Below are 24,018 nucleotides of genomic sequence, written 5' to 3' on the forward strand. Positions count from 1 at the left end.
TTCCCGTACCTATGAAAATTTAATATAAAAATGAAAAAAACTTTTTTCTTAAAAAAATTAGCATTAAATCCTCAAATTTTTAAAAATTCCCCAGCTGGTTCCACCCAAGAATGTTGCACTTTTCATACACCTTTTCACGATTCTCAGACCACCAAGTTTCTGCTTGTTGCTCATTAAATCTTCTCCGCCTAAAGCGCACTCGTTTAAGATCTCTAGTTCCATCACGCAAGGCCACTAGAGTTATATGCACACCAGGTTCATACCACTCAGCCTCAACTTCATTACAGCTGGCAACTAATGTTGAATCCCTTGGGGTCACACCATTCTCACCATCATTAAGAGATCTAGATTCCTTCCCCTCAACAGACTCTGACTCAGCACTAATTGACTGAACCCGTCCGCCGCCATTGGGCAGTCTTGCATCTGGAGGGTCATCTCTTCCATTGGTTGGAGTTGGATCTGGACCCTGAGTTCCATTTGACAATGTAGAGTCAATTCCCGTGGGGAAGGCAAAGGAAGTTCCAAAGGCGGAGATCACTAAAAAGTTGATCAAAAGAAAAAAGTAAATTTAGTATGAATTTCTTGTAGCAATCGTGTGTATAACATATTAAATTTCCATAGGAAATGGAAATTCACATATACTACTTTTTGGGAATATGTTGTCATTCTTCTCAAACTGTGTTTCTCCTATACGTATATATCCTTCAACAGACTTTAACTCAGCACAAATTGACTGAACCTGTCCTCCGCCATTGGGCAGTCTTGCATCTGGAGGGTCATCTCTTCCATTGGTTGGAGTTGGATCCAGGAATGAAGGATCTGGACCCTGAGCTCCGTTTGACAATGTAGAGTCAATTCCCGTGGGGAAGGCAAAGGAAGTTCCAAAGAGGGAGATCACTAAAAAGTTGATCAAAAGAAAAGAGTAAATTTAGTATATGAATTTCTTGCGCAATCGTGTGTATAACATATTAAATTTCCATAAGAAATGGAAATTCACATATACTACCTTTCGGAAATAAATTGTCATTCTTATCGTTCCGTATTTCTTCTATGCATATATATCCTTCAAGAGCTCGAACTATCTGCATGGCTAGCTATATGTGAATGTAACTATCTCTATTTTCTTTTTATTTTTTTAATATTTAATTTAGGTCTAATGGTATTTCTTCACATTTTGCATCTTTCAAAAGTAGAGAAAGACTAATCAAACTATCCTCTTACATAATTTTTTTGGATACTTTAATAGATAATTAAAAGTGAAAATGAATAAAATATGCCAATAAGTAATGCAATTGAATTTTGACCTGATTCATTTTTGGACGAGAGCTTGAAGGTTTATATACACAAGCCATAGCACAAGAAATCATTGTTTTCATTTCTTTTTTGTTGTAGTTCATTTGCAATAATTTGGAATCGACAAGATTTGTATAGTCTCCACTGCGCAAAGCATACTCAATTTGAGGTTTTGCCTGAAATCGATAAATACAAGTAGTTATTTTTTCACCAAGGTTTAATTTTCTACCATCATTTTCCCCTTTATTTTGATAGTACAATAGAAAAGCAGAATTTGATTTGAGAGATTTGAAAGAATCCATAAATTTCAAAAGATATTAGCTATTATAGACGTGTATCATACCCAAAAAACAATATCAGTGCCTTCGAATGTAGTTTTTCTCCCAGATATTAGCTCTAGAAGAACCACACCATAGGCATAAACATCTGACTTTTCAGAGACTTTTTGAGGATAATATTCTGAATCTGCATAACTACATTGAATAATTAACAATATGAGAGCCTTAAAGCATAGCTTTTCTCTAAACTTTTAGCTCTAGATGAACCACACCATAACAATAAACATCTAACTTTTTAGAGACGTTTTGAGAAGGATAATGCTCTACTTCTACATAACTACAATTTTTTTTTGTTAACATCTGCATAACTGCATTGAATAACCAAATTGAAAATCTTTGATGGAGAAGCCCAAAAGGGGCTCTTTCTTTATTCTTATTTTATTATAAGTATTCCAAATCAGACTATAATATTAATGTATTCAAGCACTCAAATAAAAGGCTGGCTAAAAAAATCCAAACATTTGCGTTGGTTGCTTATTTTATCCAAATCTATTAATTTTGGACAATTTTATCAAAAGTTATAATATTGAAAAAAATTTATCCAATTAGCAAAATCCAATTGAGGATTTTGATTTTTGCCAGAGGAGATGTCAAGTAGCTTGACAAGTCAGAATTCTTTTTTTTTTTTTATTTGATTCATCTCTCTTCCCCCCTTTCTCATCCTCTCTCTCTCTCTCTCTCTCTTTCTCTCTCTTACACAGAGAGAGAGAGAGAGAGAGAATTTTGGAATAGTAAATTTATGTGACTGTAGTATAATACGTAAGCACTTGGTTTTTTTTTTTTTTTGATAAGCCACAAGAATTTTATTAATAAAAAGGGTGAACAATAGAGAGACGAGGAAGGCCTAAGCAAAGAAAGGTGCAAAATAAAAAAAAAAAAAAAACCCAATAATATTTGCAAACTACAAAAAAACAAGCACAAGAAGAAATTGAATCAGCAAACCCAAAATGATGAATGAAGACTAGCAATGGAACCAAAGAAGATAATAGCAGCAAGATGAAGCCCCAGGCAAAAGAACACTAACTGTAACGTCCTCACCATAGATAGTCCGTACATTTTACTGTTCCGACAACCAATGTCTGTTCGGACAGTCAAAATGTTTGAAACTATGCTTAGACTATAGTGAGGAGGCATAAATTGATGAAATAAATATTAAGAAAATATAGGAAAAATTTTGAGAAAATAAAATAATAAAAATAAACCGATATGCACCATGAAGGGCATTTTGGTCATTTCACCCCCAGAGGTGAATTTTGACCTAAATGTCAAATTAAAAATTTGACAAATAAAATAATTAACATAAAATATTTTTGTGAATTTGAATTAGGGAAATGAGGAGAGAAAGAAGAAGAAAAGAAAAGAAAAGAAAAGAAAAGAAAGGAAAAGAAAAGAAAAATGGCTTATGAAAAATTAGAAAAATTAGAAAAATTAAAGTACACAAATATATATATATATATATATATATATATATATATATATATATAGCCATAAGAGAGAAATCCCCGCCAACCCACCTTCTTCTCCACTCTTTCTCTCTCTCTCCCTCTACATTGCCGGCTGCCCATGCTCCCATTTCCTCCATTGATATTCAAGCTTCCAAGCTTGATTTCTCAAGCTTAATCCACCCAAAACCCATAGCCCACTTCACAAAAAATACTTCCCATACCCTAAGGAAGCTATAGATACCAAAAAGAAGCAAGGAAAGTGAAGTTTAACAAGTTACAAAAAAAGGTTAGTGCTCAAAACTCTTAATCTCTTCTTTAAGCATGAAAATCATGCTAAACCAAGTGAAGATTTACATGAAATTAAAAAGAAAATTTTGGGAAAGAAAACCTTGAATTCAACAGCCCTAGAGGAACCATGAAAATGATGGATTTTTTTGGTTTTAGTTTAGTTAGGGAAGTTAATTAACAAGGTATTATATGTGGGAATTGATTTCATGGTTGTATATGTGAATTTGATGTTTGAAATTAGGGTTGTGCACTTGAAATTGAGGATTTTGTGACATTTTTGAATTTGACCTAATTGTGTTGAGATTGATGCTAATAGAAGTGACATGTATGCTTATTTGGAGTTTGGAGAAGGAGGAGATTGAATTTTGGGAGTGTCAAATTTTCTGCAGGTTGGGACTCAATGAGTCCAGTGTGTTTGTTGAATCCTAACTAACAATGTGTGACTCCAATTGGTATGAGGCCAATTGGAGGTGTTTTGGGACATCCAAACCTTCATTTTTCAAGAAGAAACCCTGCCCAAATTCTGTCGAAATCATGACCAATTCTCTGCCCAAATCCAGATGACCAAACACTGAAACCCAGAAAATGACCAAATGAACAGTACGTGTTCATTTGGTCATAACTCTCTTTATACTGGTCCAAATGACCTAAAATTTACATCAATGGAAAGCTTAGACATAGGGCTACACTTTTCATGAAGACCACTTGACCCAGTTTTGCCTTTAACCAAATCAAATTGTTAGCAAAAATTGAGTCACTAAAACTGCCAACCCAGAAATTGTCCAAAATACTTTTCCTTTGGTATGCTTGACCAGTTTTGGCAAAAATGTCATAACTTGGTCTCCAAAGCTGAAAATTGAGTGAAACTAGTGCCAAAAGTTTTATAAGACATAGCACAACAATTTTTATGTTTTGACCAAGCTCTAGAAACCATTGCATCCTAGGGAAAATATTAGCCAAAGTTGGGAATTGAAATATGGAAAATGTTAAGTTGAACCCAGAATGCCATTTGATACCCGTGTGTTCATTTGGCCATAACTCCCACTAGGAAATTCCATTTGAGATGTGCTAATATGATCTGGAAACATGATACTTAGGGATACAATATTGATTTAGACACCTTTGTCAAATTCTAAGTGTAAAGACCCTAAAAAGAGGGTCAAACATACTGCCCTGAAGTTTGGTTATTGCCTTTATAGGATTAAGAGTCCAGGTTAATACATTGACTATAACTCACTATACCAAGCTTGAAAAAATTATAAAATTATACCTAGGAGCCCCTAAGACATAGAGGAACATATCTTGTGGAGGAACCTAAGTCTAAAAATGACCATAAAATGATCAAATGACTAGTCAAAGTTTATTGACTAGGAATTATAAATTCTGGACAGCTTAGAGGCAAAGGGACCAGTTATGGTATTTTGACCATAACTTGAGTTCTATAACCCCAAATTCAGTGATTCAAAAACTGAAATTTAAGTTTAAACATAGAGGAGCAATTATTATGAAGGAGGTGTGACTAAATATGTAACACCTTAGGCAAATCTCACATCGGTAAAACACGGGAGAGATGCTGGGTTTATAAGTTGGTGGTTCATAACCCCTAGTGACGCGTTTTAAAACCGTGAGGGCTTCGGCCCAAAGCGGACAATATCACTAGTGGGCCGGGCCATTACAAAATAGACATCCTAACCTAGTCAAATTCTTAGATAAAGATAACGCATCAACATGAACCTAAAGAAAGGTTCATGGGAAAAATGCTATATATGATAATTAAAATACACATAAGGATAATTAAATATTAAAAATGATATGAATATGTAAATTGGGACTAAAGTTCTATTAATATGAAATTAATGGTACTAATAAACAGTACCAGAAAATAGCAACTTTAATTGCCCATAGTATACCTAGACTTATTTATTTAGTTTGGATAAATTGGTATACCAATTAGGGACTACAGATAGCAGTACTGCCTATCGAGAAAATCATGAACTGACAATATATGTCTCGTATGATTGTTCTATAGGCTATATGCCTACCTACTGGCCATTGTGCCTACTTTATTTCTGGCTTTACAAGCCTGACAGCGGGTCTTATGCCCGACAGCTGGCCTCGTGCCTGACAGATGTATACAGGGTAGACATATGGCTGTCTAACCTGTATACTCCCATGTATCCAGCTTTTATAATTTGTTATAGGTTTCTTGGGCACTGATAAAAATTAATTAAGACTTAAAATACAATAAGTAATCATAAAAGATCTCGATAATGTTAATTACTTCCAAAGAGCAATAAAAATGTAAAAGACCCAGAAATTATGATTTGCAGATATTATTTCAATTGTTAAATTATTGTTATTATAAATTATGCACCACTAATCGTTATGCTTAGCGCGTTGGTTTTTTATCGCTTAGGTACTGGATACCAGTCCCAACAGCCGCAGCAGCAACACCAATAGTGCACTGACAGAGCTCTGACTAGATCTGCCACTGTCCAGAGTCACTTCACCGGTTTTTTGTATTTTGGTAGGGCCCATGTATAGACTAGTATTTTTGTTCATTATGGCTGGTCATAATGTATTTCATTTTGGACTTGTAATTAAACTTGAGATTAAAATGAAAACTTGTAATTTATTATCTATAAATTTCCATATGAATGCAATAGATGATACTTCATTTTGAAATCTCATAAATAGTTGTGAATGATATGATAAAAGAGAATATGATATGGACATGTAATAGGTAATTAGTAGAAACCCACCAGATGCTAATAAAATAAGGGAGGCTCTGTCCGGGTCTCCACAGAAATAAGATATATATAAAAAAAATTTTACACATAGAATACATGTTTTAAGTGACATCAAAAGTTTACAATAGATATGATAAAATAAGATAGAGTGCTCCGGCACCGAATGTGGCACTTCTTGCTCGGCTCTACAGTAGACGGGTAAAAGGAGCCACACTAACAAGCTTTAGACTCCCTCTAAAAGATGAGCCCCTACTGCAATCTCTTTAAGCATGACTATGGGCAGAAGTAAAGCGACCTTTTAAGATATGAACACCCACCAGAAAATGATAAACTAATCACAAAAAATTTACTAGCAGATGCACACCCTATTCCAAAAATCTACAATGACTGCTATTTCGACAAAGAGCCCAAGCAGATCCATAACTTCGAACACACTTTTATTGATTGATTCATGGCACTTAACGCATGATCAACATTAAATCCACACTGGATGAAAATTTCAACAACTCAAAATATGGCCGCCCAATAGTTCTCCTAAACTCAATAAGAGAAATAAGCTAGGACTTTACAACATGCCATCTCTAACTACCCCAAAACTAAACTCAATTTGCAACAACTTAGGAAAAACAACACTCCGAGTCAGCAAATCATGGAAGCACTCCATAATTGCAAAATTTTGAAGGCTAGAAAAAAATGGAGAGCATAACACGCTTGAAATTAGTGGATCAACTTCAAAAGAAACCTGATATGTAGAAGTGAAGAGATGCAACCAGATTGGCTAGGCATGTGTTCTCAAACAAATGGAAGATTGACTAATTAACACCACAGAGGCTACTAGGATTACTAGCGATACCGATAATCAACTAGAGCCCCAACAAATCAAAAGCTTTAAAATCAATAGAATTCAAATAATCAAAACCAGAGGGAAGATTAACACCTCAGCAACAACAATTAGAATCGATTGAAATTTATTCTAAAAGATTTAAACTTGTTGTGAAAATCACACCCACACAAAATAAAGAACACAAAATTTAACGTGGTTCAGCATAAGTCTACTCCACCAACAAATTCACTATCAAGAAAAAATAATTACAACCACTAATTAATTTTTTCACCCTCAAAATCACTCAAACAAAACTCACAGAATTCAACACACCTCTCCACTTTATGGGCTCTCTGCAATACATACCATATAATGGCCAACAAACTATTCATATATATAGGCCACTAAAACCTATCCTTTTAGAACTCTAATTATTAAACTTCATAATTTAAATTCTACTAAACTTTCTAAACTAATTATACTTCCTAAATTAATTATACTTCCTAATTCCAATTGGACTTGGACTCTAACAATCTCCACCTCCAAGTCAAACGGAATTAGTCTTAACAATTTCTGCAAAAGTCAATTTTCTCTTGGGTACTTCCTTGCACACTTGATTATTGATGTTGCCTCTTGCTTCCACTTGCATTCTTCCAATCAATGTGCTTCCTTCCAATTTGTAGAGATTCTTTGTACCAATCTTCTCACCCTTCATGATCACAAGAGCACATCGACTAACTCTTATGACTCCACCATGAATCGAACACCCATAACCCAAAGAATCCAATTTACCTAAGGAAATTAAGTTCCTTTCAAATTTAGGAACATATCTCACTTCATCGAACACTTTTACTTGATCACCATGCAGCTTCATTTTCACTCTTCCAATACTTTCAACTTCTATCTTATTTCCATTGGCTAACTTCACTTTTTCTCCCTTCTTTTCTTCAATCACATCAAACCACTCCTTCTTTGAGCAAATATGGAATGGGCAAGCAGAATCCATTAACCACTCATCTTGTAATGGATCTTTTGCCTTTTCCTTATCATCATCCACATTCAAACATTCACTATCAATATCATCATCCATTGTAATTGCAGCAGTTCCTTCTTTTTCTTTTCCACGACTCCTTTTGAATTGTTTAAATTCTACAAGATCTTCCTTTATTTTCATATAACGGTATTGAATGTGACCTTGGGGATGATCTTGGTGAGTTTGATTAAAGGTGGAGCTGTTGCGATATATAGAAAATCGCACATACAATAATGGTGATAGTGTAGAGTTGAATTTAAGGTGGAACTCTTGATGCAAAATCAAGATGGCTGATGACATGAAGATTTTTTGAAGAATAAAGCAAGTTACACCTAAGATGAAGATTGAAGAATTGATGATTTGAAGGGTTCAAGCTCAAGCATGGAGATTTGATGATTTGATGACACTCAAGAATTTGAGGTATGCAATGATTGATGGATTTTGAGTCAAGGTGGAGAGATTGTTAGAATTATGACTCAAAATCCTAGTAGGATTTGGAGAGATCTTTTCCTAATTTGAGTGAGAGAAATATTCCTATATAGAGTAGAACTCTTATTTTAGTGTTAATCCTAAATTGAGTAGGACTTCTAATCAGATTAGGATTGAGGGAATGATGCACACATTTTGCATAATCATTTAGGTCTAATTTCATAACCATTTTACTTGATTATTAGTCATTTTTAGCTAATTTCATTAGTTAATTAGTTAGTTTTTCATAATTGTAGATTTTGGATTAATTTGTATTTTTTTACTTTGTTTTGTAGGAAAAATGGTGTTTTTGAAGGACTGAAGAGAATTTTGCCATTGAGGGATGTCTTCTACAGCCAAAGATGTCAAAAACAAGTTTTCAAGCTGAAATATGCATTGACCAAACTGTGCATAACTTGCCGCATAAGCTATGCAGATCTGCATAAGGAGAAAGATCACTGTTCCAGAACCAGCCGAAATGTGCATAAGGAGACCGCATAGCTTATGCACATTCTCGCCTCCCTTATGCGCATTCACGAAATTGTGCATAACCTATGCACTAAGTCATGCAGCTTCGCATAAGTGACCCGTAATCAGCTGAAATCAGATAAGGGTGCATAACTTATGCAGTCCACTTATGCAGTCCCATGAAGAGTTCATTAATGAGCTGGCAGGAGATTCCCTCAAATAATTCCTCCTAGAACATACCATTTTAGGGCTCCATGTCAGAAAAATGCTATAAATAGTCTCATTTTCCCATTTTAGAGGGGAGCAAAAGGAGCAGAAAAGGAAAGGAGGGGTTGAGCAGAATTTGAAGAGTCACCTTCACCTTCCACACCATTTTTAACCAAGATTTGCAGATTTCTTTCTTTCCTTACACTTTTCTACATTTCTAGTGTTTAATTTCTTACTTCTTAGCTTAGATTAAAGCTTTATTTCCATTTAAACTCATCATATCTTGTAAGCATTATGGATAGTGAGTAGTTTACTTTTGATTCTGGAGTAAGGGTTGTAATATTTGAGATATTTTGTGGATTTTGATTGGGTAATCCATATTTTGTGGTCTTAATGAGTTTTATTCATTTCTTGTATGCTTAAATGACATGCTTAGTGTAGGATCCCATTAAGTAATGTTCTTAATCCATGGTTGAAGCACCGAAAGGAGAAGGCCTTGTGATAGATAATCAATAAATTGGACTTAATTAACTTAGACCTAGAAATAGGCTAAGGATTAAGAGGATTCACAGATTAATTAAAGAACTTAATGGGTCTTAATTAATTCTAACTCCACGAAAGTAGGATTAGTTTGATTAAGGCACTCTTTGTCTCACTCGAAAGGGAATTCAAAGGATTTAAGAATTAATCTCCTTAAAACCCATAAGTTTCATAAAATTGGATAACCGATTTAAATCCCAAAATAGCTCGAATATGAAATCCCGAACTCCGGAATCGCCTTTTTACCATTGTTAATTTCTAATCGAATTTAATTACTTACCATTTTGAATATTGCCATATTTGAATTTGCTTATTTCAATTTGATGCAATTTTAGTTTAATTAATACATTGTTGAATAGAATATTAATTTTGCACATTTAGATTTCATACTCCATTACCCATCAATTCATTACTTTAATTTCGAAAAATATTTCAATTTACTCAACTTTTTATATCAAAAATTCAATCATTAACACAACTCCTCGTGGGATCGATATCTTTTCTATACTACTTGTACGACCCGTGCACTTGCGGTAGGGACGCATCAAGTTTTTGGCGCCGTTGCTGGGGAGTTGTTTGTTTAAGATTGAATTCTTGATTATTTTAGTTGTTTTTAGTTTTAGTTTTTGTTATCTTTTCATTTTGTGTTTGTTTGTTCTTTTTCAGGTACTTTTAACCTTTTATGAGAAGAGCTAGAAGCTCAAGTGACACAACCTTACTGTTCAATCCTGAAATTGAAAAGTTTTGTAAAGCCAACAAGAAAGAAACCAGAAAAAGAAAAGAAGCATTGAGAGAAACTGAATTAGAAGCAGAAATGGCTGATGAAAGAATTAGAATTAGTGTTGGTAATGCTGGAAATGGTCAAAACAATGAAAATGAAGCCCAAGGAGAAGAAGTTGTTAATGCAAACGTGCCTAGGGAAAGTATGATGGATCATGCTTTTCCACGTTTTGATGACTTGAGAGAGAGCATAGCAAGACCAAGGATTGATGCAAATAGTTACAAGATGGATTTTGGAGTTCTTCAAATGATTCAAAATTCTCAATTTGGAGGACATCCTTCTGAAAATCCACACACACACCTGAAGAAATTTGCTATGATTTGTGACATGCAAAAACAACCTGGAGTGTCTGATGATGCAGCAAGATTGAAGCTATTCCCGTTCTCTTTGAAAGATAGAGCATTGGATTGGCTTGATTCTTTACCTCACAACTCTATTACAAATTGGGAGCAACTCACTGATGCATTTCTTGCACAATATTTTCCACTGAAAACTCAAGAGCTGAGGAATCAAATGACAGCTTTCAGACCAAGAGAAGATGAAACTCTTTATGAGTCATGGATGAGATGGAAGGAATTAGAGAGATTATGCTCACATCATGCCATTCCAAAATGGATGATAAATCAGAATTTCTACACAAATGTTACTCCTGCAATCAGAGGAATCATTGATGCTCAAACAGGAGGAGAATTTATTATTAAGCATGAAGATGAAGCTTATGAGCTACTGGAGAAAATTGCAAAGAACACTCATCTTTGGAGTAGTCCAAGAGGACCAGCTCCAACTCAGAAAAGGCAAGCTGCTGGAATGTATGATCTTGATCCATTCAACATGATTAATGCAAAGTTTGATGCACTTACAAATGTTCTTGCTAAAAAGATGGAAGATTTGAGTATGTTGGTTAGTTCAACATCATCAGCTGGAAGTTCACAACAAGTGGCTTATGCAGAGAAAACTACCAGCTGTGGAGTAGATTATGGAGAACAAGCAGCATATGTTGGTAATTATGGAAACAAGCAAATGGGGAATCCTTATTCTCAAACTTACAATCCAAATTGGAGGAATCATCCCAACTTTTCATGGGGAAATCAGCAAAGTCAAGTTCCAAATCAGAATTTTCAACCACAACAGCAAAGTCAAGTTCCATATCAGCAAAATAGGCAACCATTGCCTAATTTTCAGCAGAAAAATATGAACCCTCCACCAAAACAGCAAGAACGAAACTCCATCACTGAAGCTTTATTGCAACAGATTCTTGCTAACCAAAATAAGCATGATGAGGAGATGAGAGAGATGAAAGCAAGGTCGAACAGATGCGTACAATCTTTGGAAAACCAGATTGCACAACAAGCATCTTCCTCAAGTGCTAAATCTTTTGGAAAGCTTCCAAGTCAACCAGAAAATCCAAGAGAGCAGTGTCAAGCTATTACTTTAAGAAGTGGAAAAGTTATAAATGATGAGAAGAGTGAAAACAGTGAGAAGAGAGAAAATGAGAAAGAAACTGTTGAGAGTGAAAAACAAGAGAGTGCAGAAAAATATAAAGAGAAAATTGAAGAAAAGGAAGAGAAATATATACCTCCTGAGCCTTACAAGCCACAACTTCCCTTCCCACAAAGATTTCACAAAGCCAAGCTTGATAGGCAATTTGGGAAGTTCTTAGAGGTTTTGAAGAAACTTTACATAAATGTGCCTTTTGTTGATGCTCTTTCACAAATGCCCTCTTATGCAAAATTCTTGAAAGAAATTCTCTCAAATAAGAGGAAACTTGAAGATGATGAAACTGTAGCTTTGACAGAAGAATGTAGTGCTATCCTTCAAAGGAAACTTCCTCCAAAGCTCAAGGATCCAGGGAGTTTTTCAATTCCATGCCACATTGGAGAGTCTTGTTCTACAAAAGCCTTATGTGATTTAGGGGCTAGTGTTAGCCTTATGCCCCTTTCCATCTATGAGAAGCTCAACATGGGAGATCTAAAGCCAACCCACATTTCTCTTCAGTTAGCCGACAGATCAATCAAGTATCCTGAAGGGATTTTGGAGAATGTGCCTGTGAAGGTTGGGAAGTTCTACATACCTGTTGACTTTGTCATCTTGGACATGGAGGAAGATTTTAATATTCCAATTATCTTGGGAAGGCCTTTCCTGGCTACAGCAGGAGCATTGATTGATGTTAAGGGAGAAAAGCTGACTCTTAGGGTTGGTGAAGAGCAATTGGTTTTCAATATTAATAACACTATGAAAAAGCATCATTCTGAACCTGATACTTGCTTGAGAGTTGGTATCATTGATGAGCTGGTTGAAGAACACTTCAGAAAGAAATATCCAGAAGATCCACTTGAAAATTGTTTGGTTCATGGAGGAGGCATAGATTATGACAACCCTCATGTAGCTGCATATGCTCAACACTTAGAGGGAAGTCCACCATTCATTTCTGCTACAGTTTTTCAACTCACACAAAAGGAAAAAGTCGAATTTAAGCAACCATCATTCAAGGAAGAAGATGCACCTAAGGTAGAACTTAAGCAACTTCCTTCTCAGCTCAGGTATGAATTTCTTGGCACTAATAACACTTATCCAGTAATTGTAAATGCAAATTTGAGTACTGTAGAAGCTGATAAGTTGTTAAGAGTGTTGAAACAATTTAGAAAAGTTTTGGGATACACCATAGATGACATTAAGGGAATAAGCCCACACTTTTGCATGCATAGAATCATTTTGGAAGAAAATTGTAAACCATCTATTGAACATCAGAGGAGGCTGAACCCAAATATGAAAGAAGTTGTTAAAAAGGAAATTTTGAAGTTGCTTGATGCAGGGATCATATATCCCATCTCAGACAGTACTTGGGTGAGCCCAGTACATGTTGTCCCAAAAAAGGGTGGAATGACAGTTGTCAAAAATGAAAATAATGAATTAATTCCCACCAGAACAGTGACTAGTTGGCGAATGTGCATAGATTACAGAAAATTAAATGTTGCCACTAGAAAAGATCATTTTCCACTTCCCTTCATTGATCAGATGTTGGAAAGACTAGCTAGGCATTCTTACTTTTGCTATTTAGATGGATATTCAGGTTTTTTTCAAATCCCTATCCATCCAAATGATCAAGAGAAAACCACTTTTACTTGTCCATATGGAACCTTTGCTTATAGGAGGATGCCATTCGGGTTGTGTAATGCACCAGCCACTTTTCAAAGGTGCATGATGGCAATCTTCTCAGATTTCATTGAAGACATAATGGAGGTTTTTATGGATGATTTTTCTATTTATGGATCTTCATTTGATATATGCTTGGCTAACCTTTCTAGAGTTTTGCAGCGATGTGCAGATACTGACCTTGTGTTAAACTGGGAAAAGTGTCATTTCATGGTTCAGGAAGGGATAGTGCTTGGACATTTGGTGTCTAACAGAGGAATAGAGGTTGATAAAGCTAAAGTTGAAGTGATAGAGAAGATGGCTCCTCCTACCAATGTCAAGGGAATTCGAAGTTTTCTAGGACATGCCGGGTTCTACAGACGCTTTATCAAGGATTTTTCTAAAATAGCTAAACCTTTGTCTAATTTGTTAAGTAATGACACACCATTTGTATTTGACCAAGAGTGTTTGGATGCCTTTTGCAGGTTGAAGCAAGCTCTTATCACTGCACCAATCATGCAACCACCTGATTGGAGCCTACCTTTTGAAATTATGTGTGATGCTAGCAACTATGCAATTGGGGCTGTTCTTGGTCAAAGAAAGGACAAAAAGGCTTATGCTATTTATTATGCTAGTAGAACACTGGATGAGGCTCAAACAAATTATGCAACAACTGAAAAGGAATTTTTGGCAATTGTCTTTGCATTGGAAAAGTTCAGACCTTACATTATTGACTCAAAAGTGGTTATATTTTCAGATCATGCAGCCATCAGGTATTTGCTCCGTAAAAAGGAGGCCAAACCTAGGCTCATTAGGTGGATTCTGATGCTACAAGAGTTTGATTTGGAGATTAGAGATAAGAAAGGAGCTGAAAATGTAGTTGCTGATAATCTTAGTAGGTTGAAATTGGATGGTGAAGAATTGGATGAAATCCCTATTGATGAGTTTTTCTTGGATGAACAACTTTTCTCTCTTGTTGCTAAACTACCTTGGTATGCAGACTTTGTGAATTATCTATCTTGTGGAGTTTTACCCCTAGGAATGACATGGCAACAAAAGAAAAAGTTTTTGCATGAGGTGAAGTTTTATAGATGGGATGATCCTTTACTCTTTAGGAGATGTTGTGATGGTCTAATTAGAAGATGTATTCCTGAAGAGGAGGTACAGAGTATTTTGCATCATTGCCATGCTTCTGATTATGGAGGACATTTTGGCATCTCTAAGACAGCTAGTAAAATTTTGCAAGCTGGTTTCTTTTGGCCAAATCTTTTTAAGGATGTGAGGAAATTTGTGTCGGATTGTGATAAATGTCAAAGGAGTGGAAATTTGTCAAAAAGAGATCAAATGCCCCTAAATAATATTCTTGAAGTGGAATTATTTGATGTTTGGGGAATAGATTTTATGGGGCCATTCCCTCCTTCATATGGTAATAGATACATCTTAGTTGGGGTTGACTATGTGTCAAAGTGGGTGGAAGCTATTGCAACCCCAACTAATGATGCTAGAGTGGTAGTGAAATTCTTGAAGAAATTTGTCTTGAGCAGATTTGGAGCTCCTAGGGCTATAATTAGTGATGGGGGTTCCCATTTTTGTAATAAGCAATTTGAGAGCTTAATGAGGAAGTATGGTGTAGTGCACAAGATAGCTACCCCATACCACCCTCAAACTTCAGGACAAGTTGAAATTTCTAACAGAGAGCTCAAGCATATTTTGGAGAAAACAGTGAACAATTCTCGGAAAGATTGGTCTATCAAACTAGATGATGCTTTATGGGCATATAGGACTGCCTACAAAACCCCTATAGGAACTACTCCCTTTAGGTTGGTGTATGGTAAGTCTTGTCATTTACCTGTGGAGCTAGAACATAGAGCATATTGGGCCATTCGGACCCTGAATTTTGATCTTAAGCAAGCTGGTGAGAAAAGGTTATTACAACTTAATGAGCTTGAGGAATTGAGGATGGATGCTTATGAAAGTGCCCGTATTTACAAAGAAAGAACTAAAGTTTGGCATGATAATCATCTGAGGAAAAAGGAATTCAAAGAAGGTGATTTAGTTTTGTTGTTCAACTCAAGATTGAAATTGTTCCCTGGAAAACTCAAGTCAAGGTGGACTGGTCCATATAGAGTTTCTAAGGTTTTCCCTTATGGAGCAATTGAAATTTGGAGTGAAAAATCTGGGAATTTTAAGGTCAATGGGCATAGATTGAAGCATTACATAACTGGAGACCCAATAAAGGGAGCAAGCTGTTATAAGCTCTCCAATCCCTCACCTCTTTTCAGTGAAATTCATGAAGAGTCCAGCTAAGGACTATAAATTAGCTCTCTTGGGAGGCATCCCAAGTCCTTTTATTTTGCTTTTGTTGATTTACTTTCATTTTCATTAATTTTGTTTTTATCTTAAATCTCCCCAAATTAAATTTTTGACATTGTTAAATCTTGTCCCTTGTAGATGTAATTCAATGAAGAAAGGCTGGTAAACTGATGGGGAAGTGATTCTTAACTTGAAAATTTTGTCCTTCAAATTTTCCCAAGAACTGATTGGTTTTTGCTGCATAACCTGTGCAGCAGCTGCAATCTGGTTTATGCAGAGAGGAAGAAAAAAATTTCTGCAGCAAAGAGGGTGTTTGCAGCAGATGGCTTGTGTTTTTGGTGAGGTTGGGTGTGTGACTTTTAAGTATATGTGCTTTTAATGCTAATATGGTGGTAAGTTGGTCATTTTTATAGTTTTGAGATTACTTGGGTTTTGGAATTCAAGTTGGACAATATTGCATCTTCTTGGCAAAACTTGGAGAGTTCATTTCTCATTTGTGGTTAGATGCAACTTTATGCAGATTTTATGGAGTTTTATGTGCTAAATGTTGATTTGCAGAATTTGAGTCAAAATGGCATAGTTCTCAAAGGTCTTTTATGTAGGATCCATTTTTACATGCTTGTGTGATGCATTTTTGATGAACTTTGTATATATTGATGTGTTTTTGGTGAAAATTCTCATGGTTTATGCTTCATGGAATTATATTTCTTCATTCTAGGGTATTTTTCACACTTGCAATTCATGTTCCATTGCAAACTTAATCTTGTTGAATTGTGCATAAGCAACTGCATAGCTTATGCAATCCTGCATAACCACAATTCTTGCCATTTTTCACCTTTATTGCAAGTGCATAAGGAGAATGCATAGCTTATGCAACTCTGCATAGCCTAATTTTGTCAAATTTCACATCTTTAGAAACTTGCATAAGCAGAGTGCATGACCTATGCATATTTGCATAACCTCAAATCCTTCATTTTCTCTCTCTGCCGAAGTTTGCATAAGGGGAGTGCATGACTTATGCACTTCTGCATAACCAAAAATCCAAAACTCCAATTCTGCCGAAGGGTGCATAAGCAGAGTGCATAGCTTATGCACTTCTGCATGACCAGAAACCCAGAAAAACCAAACTTGCCGAGGGGTGCATAAGGAAAGTGCATGACTTATGCACTTCTGCATAACCAAAAACTCCAAAAATTCAAATTTGCCAAGGGGTGCATAAGCAGAGTGCATAGCTTATGCACTTCTGCATGACCAGAAATCAGAAAATTCCAAAAGTTGCCGAGACCTGCATAAGCAATGTGCATAGCTTATGCACTTCTGCATAACCAAAGATTCTGAATTTCAAAACCCACCGAAGAGTGCATAAGCAGAGTGCATAGCTTAGGCACATCTGCATGACCACCAACCAAAATTCCAAAAATTGCCGAACAGTGCATGAGCAGAGTGCATGACCTATGCACTTCTGCATGACCCGATTTTCTGAAAAACCACTTCTGCCGAGAGATGCATAAGGGGAGTGCATAACTTATGCACTCCCGCATGACTTCGCTCCTCAAAATTTCAAGGGTCACCGAAACATGCATAAGGACAGTGCATGACCTATGCACTTGTGCATAAGCCATTTCTCTGAAGTTTAAATCATTCTGAAACATGTATAAAAGAGTGCACAGGTTATGCATAAATCATTTTCCCCTTATGCAGTCTCTTACAAACCCGATTCAAATTCATTTTCGGCAAACAAAAATTCCCACCTCCACTTCCCGACTCTTCACCCCACAACCGTCCTTCAACCTCCATTCCTTCCGGCATTCTCACCGTCTCTCTCCCGTCTTCTCCACTAGCACTTTCATCACGTAAACCCTAAATTTCCCCCTACATTTTCATTTCCCCCTTATCTCTTCCATCATCTCCATCGGCAATGGAGTCCTCCCCATTCAGTCCACCTTCTCCTCTCGAAGTCTCTCCATTGTCATCGATACCCCCTAATCCCAATTCTCCTCCACAAGCGACACCCCCACCACCTCCCCCAACCACATACAAACGTAAAATCCGGTCAAAATCCGTGCGACCCATGTCCTCTACCCCTCCTCTGTCCAAACGCAAAGACCCACCCACCCCATTGTCGGAACCACCACCCAAAAAGCCAAAAGCTCCAGCCTCTACACCCTCTTCCACCAAAAAGACAATTTCGGCAGCCTCACTTGTATCAAAGCTACCCTGGCCTCTCCCTGATACAATTCAAAAAGCAGCTTTTAAGCGCCTTAAGGATAGGAAGGTACAACCCACTAGGTATATATCTGCTGATGCTTTACAATCTCTTGGTTTATTTGACAATGTAGTTACATATCTTGATGGTATGGGTTGGACAGAATTTGTGCATAAGCAGGAGATAGTTTATCCAATTCTAGTTTTGGAGTTTATTTCTTCATTCTCTGCTACCCTCAACTTGCATGATGTAGACCATAAACCAATTATGAAATTTAGATGCTTGGGGCAAAATAGAGAACTGTCATTAGACCAATTTCATAGCATTTTTGGTTTTGCAATTGATGGGTTATTTAGAGTACCACATACTGGAGTAGAGGTAGCCAACAAGGGCATTTGGAATGCTGCCCAATTTTGGAGAATCATCACAAACCAACCCCAAACTTTCTCTGCTGGAAGATCAAAAACATCCCAAATACTCGACCCTGCACTTAGGTTTATTCATAGGTTGATGGCTAGCACCATATTGGGCAGAGGGACTAGTGCTGGTGTTGTGGGAAAATCTGAACTTTTTATGTTATGGTGTGCATTTCACAAAGTTAAAGTTTCTCCTGGTTATTTCTTTTGTGAGCATGTGCTGCATATTGCCACCAAATCCATAGGTGACATTGTTTTGGGTGGGCTTATCACTGTCATAGCCAAGCACTTTGGTTTTAATCCTGCAGAGCACTCAATACCAGCACTTGAGGACACTTCATATTTTGATACTGCACACTTAACCAAAACAGGGTTCAATTTGTCATATTTTGATACTGCCCACCCTGCAGCAGAAACTGAGCCCCTTGCACAACCAGAAACCCAAGCTTTCCCATCCGTCCCACAGCACCCTACTACACCCATCCCACCCCCTCAGCCTGCACAGGACATCCCAGCAGCCTCTGATCAGCCTATACCCCCTACAGCTGAACCTTCCTCATCCACAGCACCTCCTGCATTCAACACTAAAGCCTTATTCACCTATCTTGAAAGGCTTAGTGATGATATATTCTTTGTGGATAGGAAGCTTGACACTGGTCTTGATACACTTAAGGATCGTCATGATCACCTATTTGACCTTGTCATGGAAACCAGGGACAAGCAGAAAGAATTGAAGGAAATGGTGAAGCAACTTATGATCTTTTTGGGCATGCCACCACCACCTCCATCACCCCCTCCAGCACCATCCTTTCGACAGCCGGCAGCAGCCACCAGCCCCTTAGCAACATCTTTGGACAAGGGCAAAACAATAAACCTCGATTAGCTTTTGTTTTACTTTTGTTCAATCTTGTAGGACCTTTTCTTTGTAAATATGTTCAAACATTTATAGTTTGTTTTGGATTATGTTTGTTAGTTCTGAATTAGTTTGTTTTAAATTCTGTTTTTCTTGAAGTTTTATTGGATAGCTATTACATTAGTCTTCTTTGATTTTCATAGCACTTATTGCCTTTTTGTACATATTTGCCCATACTTTGTATTTATTTCAAATGTTTCTACTGCTGGTTGTACATTTCTCTTGCCAATTCCCATGCAGCAGCTTTTGTATACATTGCACAGCTATGAATTTCCTCCTGCAACTGTTTTGCATAGCCTGTGCAACCCTTTCTGCTACTTATGCAGCACTGCACAGGTTATATTCCCCTTTTGCAACTGTCTTGCATAGCCTATGCAACATATATTGCCTCTTATGCAGCACCGCACGGCTTATGCACCTTACTTATGCACATATTCTGGACAGCACTTAACTCTGCATAACCTGTGCAGTTTCTTATGCATCCCTTTATCTTGAATTCTCATCTGCTCCATACCAGGTAACTCTTTCTTTTTGCTCTTAATCTTTATAATTCCTGGTAATTACTATTTGCTTTGACTTTTGATAATCCATTGTATGAGACATTGAGGACAATGTCCAATTTTGAGTTTGGGGGTGCACATTCTGATTTTTGCTTAATTTTTGCTTCATTTTTCACATTTTGAATATAGGAACATCTCATCCCATTTCATTTACATATATTGTAAATATTTTACATATATTTCCACACATACATATACATAACACATTTACACACACATTATACATCACTTAGAAATTATACACATTGCATACAAATAGACTTCCTCCATTTAGTTAATGCATCACTCATTTTAGGAATCATGCACCATGCATTAAAATCTTTTGCCAAATCCCTTGAGTATTGAAAATGTGCCTATGAGAGTGATTTGACTCACCTTTTAGTTGGGTTTGTGGATTGAAAGTTTCCTAAAAGGTGCAAGGTTTTGGAGTGTCTATCCCTTGCCTATATCTTTTTAGCCAAAAAGCCACCCAACTAGTCATTTGGAGATGGAAGTGTTTAGAGGGAATTATTGGATATAAGGTAGTCAAATGATGTCTCACCAATCCTAGAACAAATTTTCTAAATCTTTCAAGGCGAAATACCAGCCTGTACTTGAAGAGAGAGATGATTAGGCATTCTTTGATTTAAAACCTTCTCATTTTAAACCTTTGGCCCTTTTTCCCAATTAAAATTTACCCTTGCAAACCCCTTTGAGCCTTTTTATCCCTAATTTTTCTTGAAATCCTTATTACTACCTAGCCAATGAACCAAACACTCCAACCCTTTTCATGAGAATAATTATTCATAATATTAGGTACATAAAAAAAATAAAAAAAAAAAGAAAAAAAATACAATAAAAGGGAGAAGAAATGCTTGTCACCTTGTAAAAGTGCTAGTATATGTACTTTTCATTATTGTCATTCAAATTGAAAGAAATCCACCCAAAGTATTAAAAGAAATGAGTTTGGGGGTGGCAAATTCTAGGGACAAGCATCAAAAGAAAATGCAAAATACAAGTCTAAAGTATCAAAATGTCCCTCCATTTTGTGTGTCTTGTAAGATATACTAGCACTTAACAATCCTCATTGTGTATTTCTTTCTCCTATGTATAAAAAAAAAAAGAAAGAAAAAGATATAATAAAGTGTACCTTATGTTTCAAAATTGCAACATATTCTCATGCTTTGAATACTTTTTACCCATTTTTCTTTTTAGCCTCTTTTTGAATCCCATGGCCCCATTACATCCCTAAAAAGACCTTTGATCTCTTGATAGTACTTGCTACATTAGTGGAGATAGGAGTAGGGAATTTGCCTATGGGATTGGAAAACTATTCATCTATTCATTCAATTCCATCATTCCATTTAGAGACACTTTGACTATTGATTGTTCTAGAATTCCTTTTGAGCATGACCCTCTCTTTTGATTGGTTGGTTTGGGGATTTTGAATGATAATTGACTTGATGGCTAAGCGGTGAAAGCTTGGATAAGCATTAAATTCTTTGCATTTTGAAGGATGGGTATATGGATTCTTTGGTATGGCTGAAGGTGTGTTAAGTTACTTCAATTGGTAATTTTCATAGCTCTTTGGATAAGGCACCCCTAAAAATTTTTGCATCACATTTTAAAGTTTGCTTGAGGACAAGCAAAAGCTTGAGTTTGGGGGTATTTGATGCACACATTTTGCATAATCATTTAGGTCTAATTTCATAACCATTTTACTTGATTATTAGTCATTTTTAGCTAATTTCATTAGTTAATTAGTTAGTTTTTCATAATTGTAGATTTTGGATTAATTTGTATTTTTTTACTTTGTTTTGTAGGAAAAATGGTGTTTTTGAAGGACTGAAGAGAATTTTGCCATTGAGGGATGTCTTCTACAGCCAAAGATGTCAAAAATAAGTTTTCAAGCTGAAATATGCATTGACCAAACTGTGCATAACTTGCCGCATAAGCTATGCAGATCTGCATAAGGAGAAAGATCACTGTTCCAGAACCAGCCGAAATGTGCATAAGGAGACCACATAGCTTATGCACATTCTCGCCTCCCTTATGCACATTCACGAAATTGTGCATAACCTATGCACTAAGTCATGCAGCTTCGCATAAGTGACCCAGAACCAGTAGAATCGCATAAGGGACTGCATAACTTATGCAGTCCACTTATGCAATCCCATGAAGAGTTCATTAATGAGCTGGCAGGAGATTCCCTCAAATAATTCCTCCTAGAACATACCATTTTAGGGCTCCATGTCAGAAAAATGCTATAAATAGTCTCATTTTCCCATTTTAGAGGGGAGCAAAAGGAGCAGAAAAGGAAAGGAGGGGTTGAGCAGAATTTGAAGAGTCACCTTCACCTTCCACACCATTTTTAACCAAGATTTGCAGATTTCTTTCTTTCCTTACACTTTTCTACATTTCTAGTGTTTAATTTCTTACTTCTTAGCTTAGATTAAAGCTTTATTTCCATTTAAACTCATCATATCTTGTAAGCATTATGGATAGTGAGTAGTTTACTTTTGATTCTGGAGTAAGGGTTGTAATATTTGAGATATTTTGTGGATTTTGATTGGGTAATCCATATTTTGTGGTCTTAATGAGTTTTATTCATTTCTTGTATGCTTAAATGACATGCTTAGTGTAGGATCCCATTAAGTGATGTTCTTAATCCATGGTTGAAGCACCGAAAGGAGAAGGCCTTGTGATAGATAATCAAGAAATTAGACTTAATTAACTTAGACCTAGAAATAGGCTAAGGATTAAGAGGATTCACAGATTAATTAAAGAACTTAATGGGTCTTAATTAATTCTAACTCCACGAAAGTAGGATTAGTTTGATTAAGGCACTCTTTGTCTCACTCGAAAGGGAATTCAAAGGATTTAAGAATTAATCTCCTTAAAACCCATAAGTTTCATAAAATTGGATAACCGATTTAAATCCCAAAATAGCTCGAATATGAAATCCCGAACTCCGGAATCGCCTTTTTACTATTGTTAATTTCTAATCGAATTTAATTACTTGCCATTTTGAATATTGCCATATTTGAATTTGCTTATTTCAATTTGATGCAATTTTAGTTTAATTAATACATTATTGAATAGAATATTAATTTTGCACATTTAGATTTCATACTCCATTACCCATCAATTCATTACTTTAATTTCGAAAAATATTTCAATTTACTCAACTTTTTATATCAAAAATTCAATCATTAACACAACTCCTCGTGGGATCGATATCTTTTCTATACTACTTGTACGACCTGTGCACTTGCTGTAGGGACGCATCAGGGAATTAACACTATAAATAGGAGAATAGTAGAAAAGATTATTTGGCTTTTGCCCAATGAAGAGAGGGGCTTTTGCCCATTGATGAGAGTGGCTTTTGCCCATTGAAGAGAGTGGCTTTCAGCCCATAGAGTGAGGTTGTCGCTCATTGTAGAGAGGGTTTTCCCAATTGCTGCAGATTTGGCTCTGCCATTGATGAGGGGCTTTTGCCCATTGCAGTGAAGAGAGGCTTCGGCCTGAGGTGGAGAAAGGATATAGAATTCAAGAGGAAGGGATTCTTGTCCATTGATGAGAGGGCTCTTGCCCATATAGTTGAAGGCACCCTTTGTGGTGTAGTGTTATAATAGTAAATATATTGGGTTATGTCTAGAGGAGACTGAGAAAGACTAACTAATATATTTACTATGAGTAGTTTGATGTAGTATTGATTCTCTTGGGTGTAATTGGGTTGATGGATAGTATAGTTTTGAGCTTGTAATGATGATTTATTTATTGTTGATAGTAAAAGATGGCATGTCCGTGAATGTAGCCCTATGTGAGAGGGTGAACCACGTAAATATTGGTGTTTTGTGTGTTTGTTTTATTTCTTTGCAGTTTACATGCTTCTGAGATACACAACAAAACTCAATGGGCAATGCATGATACATAGGCAAACACTAATTTTTATATGAAGATGAAGATAAGGAAATCCCCATAAAGCAAAACCCATTTGGAGAAAACCAAGAATTGAGCGATAACAACTAACTCTCTATTCTAGACAATATAATATCTTTGGAA

General features: G+C 36.2%; 1 protein-coding gene and 1 non-coding gene across 2 annotated transcripts in view; both read right to left on the reverse strand.

Moving 5' to 3' along the window:
• Positions 1–655: 655 nt before the first annotated feature.
• Positions 656–24,018, reverse strand: part of LOC110651676 (proline-rich receptor-like protein kinase PERK13) — a 53,843-nt gene continuing 30,480 nt past the window's right edge. The window contains exon 7 of the mRNA XM_058150707.1: positions 656–897. Within this exon, the coding sequence (XP_058006690.1) occupies positions 852–897 (46 nt within the window). The 3' untranslated portion in view covers positions 656–851. The remainder of the gene's footprint in view (positions 898–24,018) is intronic.
• Positions 10,933–11,039, reverse strand: LOC131182749 (small nucleolar RNA R71). The gene has a single exon (XR_009151009.1). It is a non-coding gene; the product is annotated as a small nucleolar RNA R71 (small nucleolar RNA).

Source organism: Hevea brasiliensis, chromosome 8, assembly GCF_030052815.1.
Source record: "Hevea brasiliensis isolate MT/VB/25A 57/8 chromosome 8, ASM3005281v1, whole genome shotgun sequence".
Lineage (NCBI taxonomy): Eukaryota > Viridiplantae > Streptophyta > Magnoliopsida > Malpighiales > Euphorbiaceae > Hevea > Hevea brasiliensis.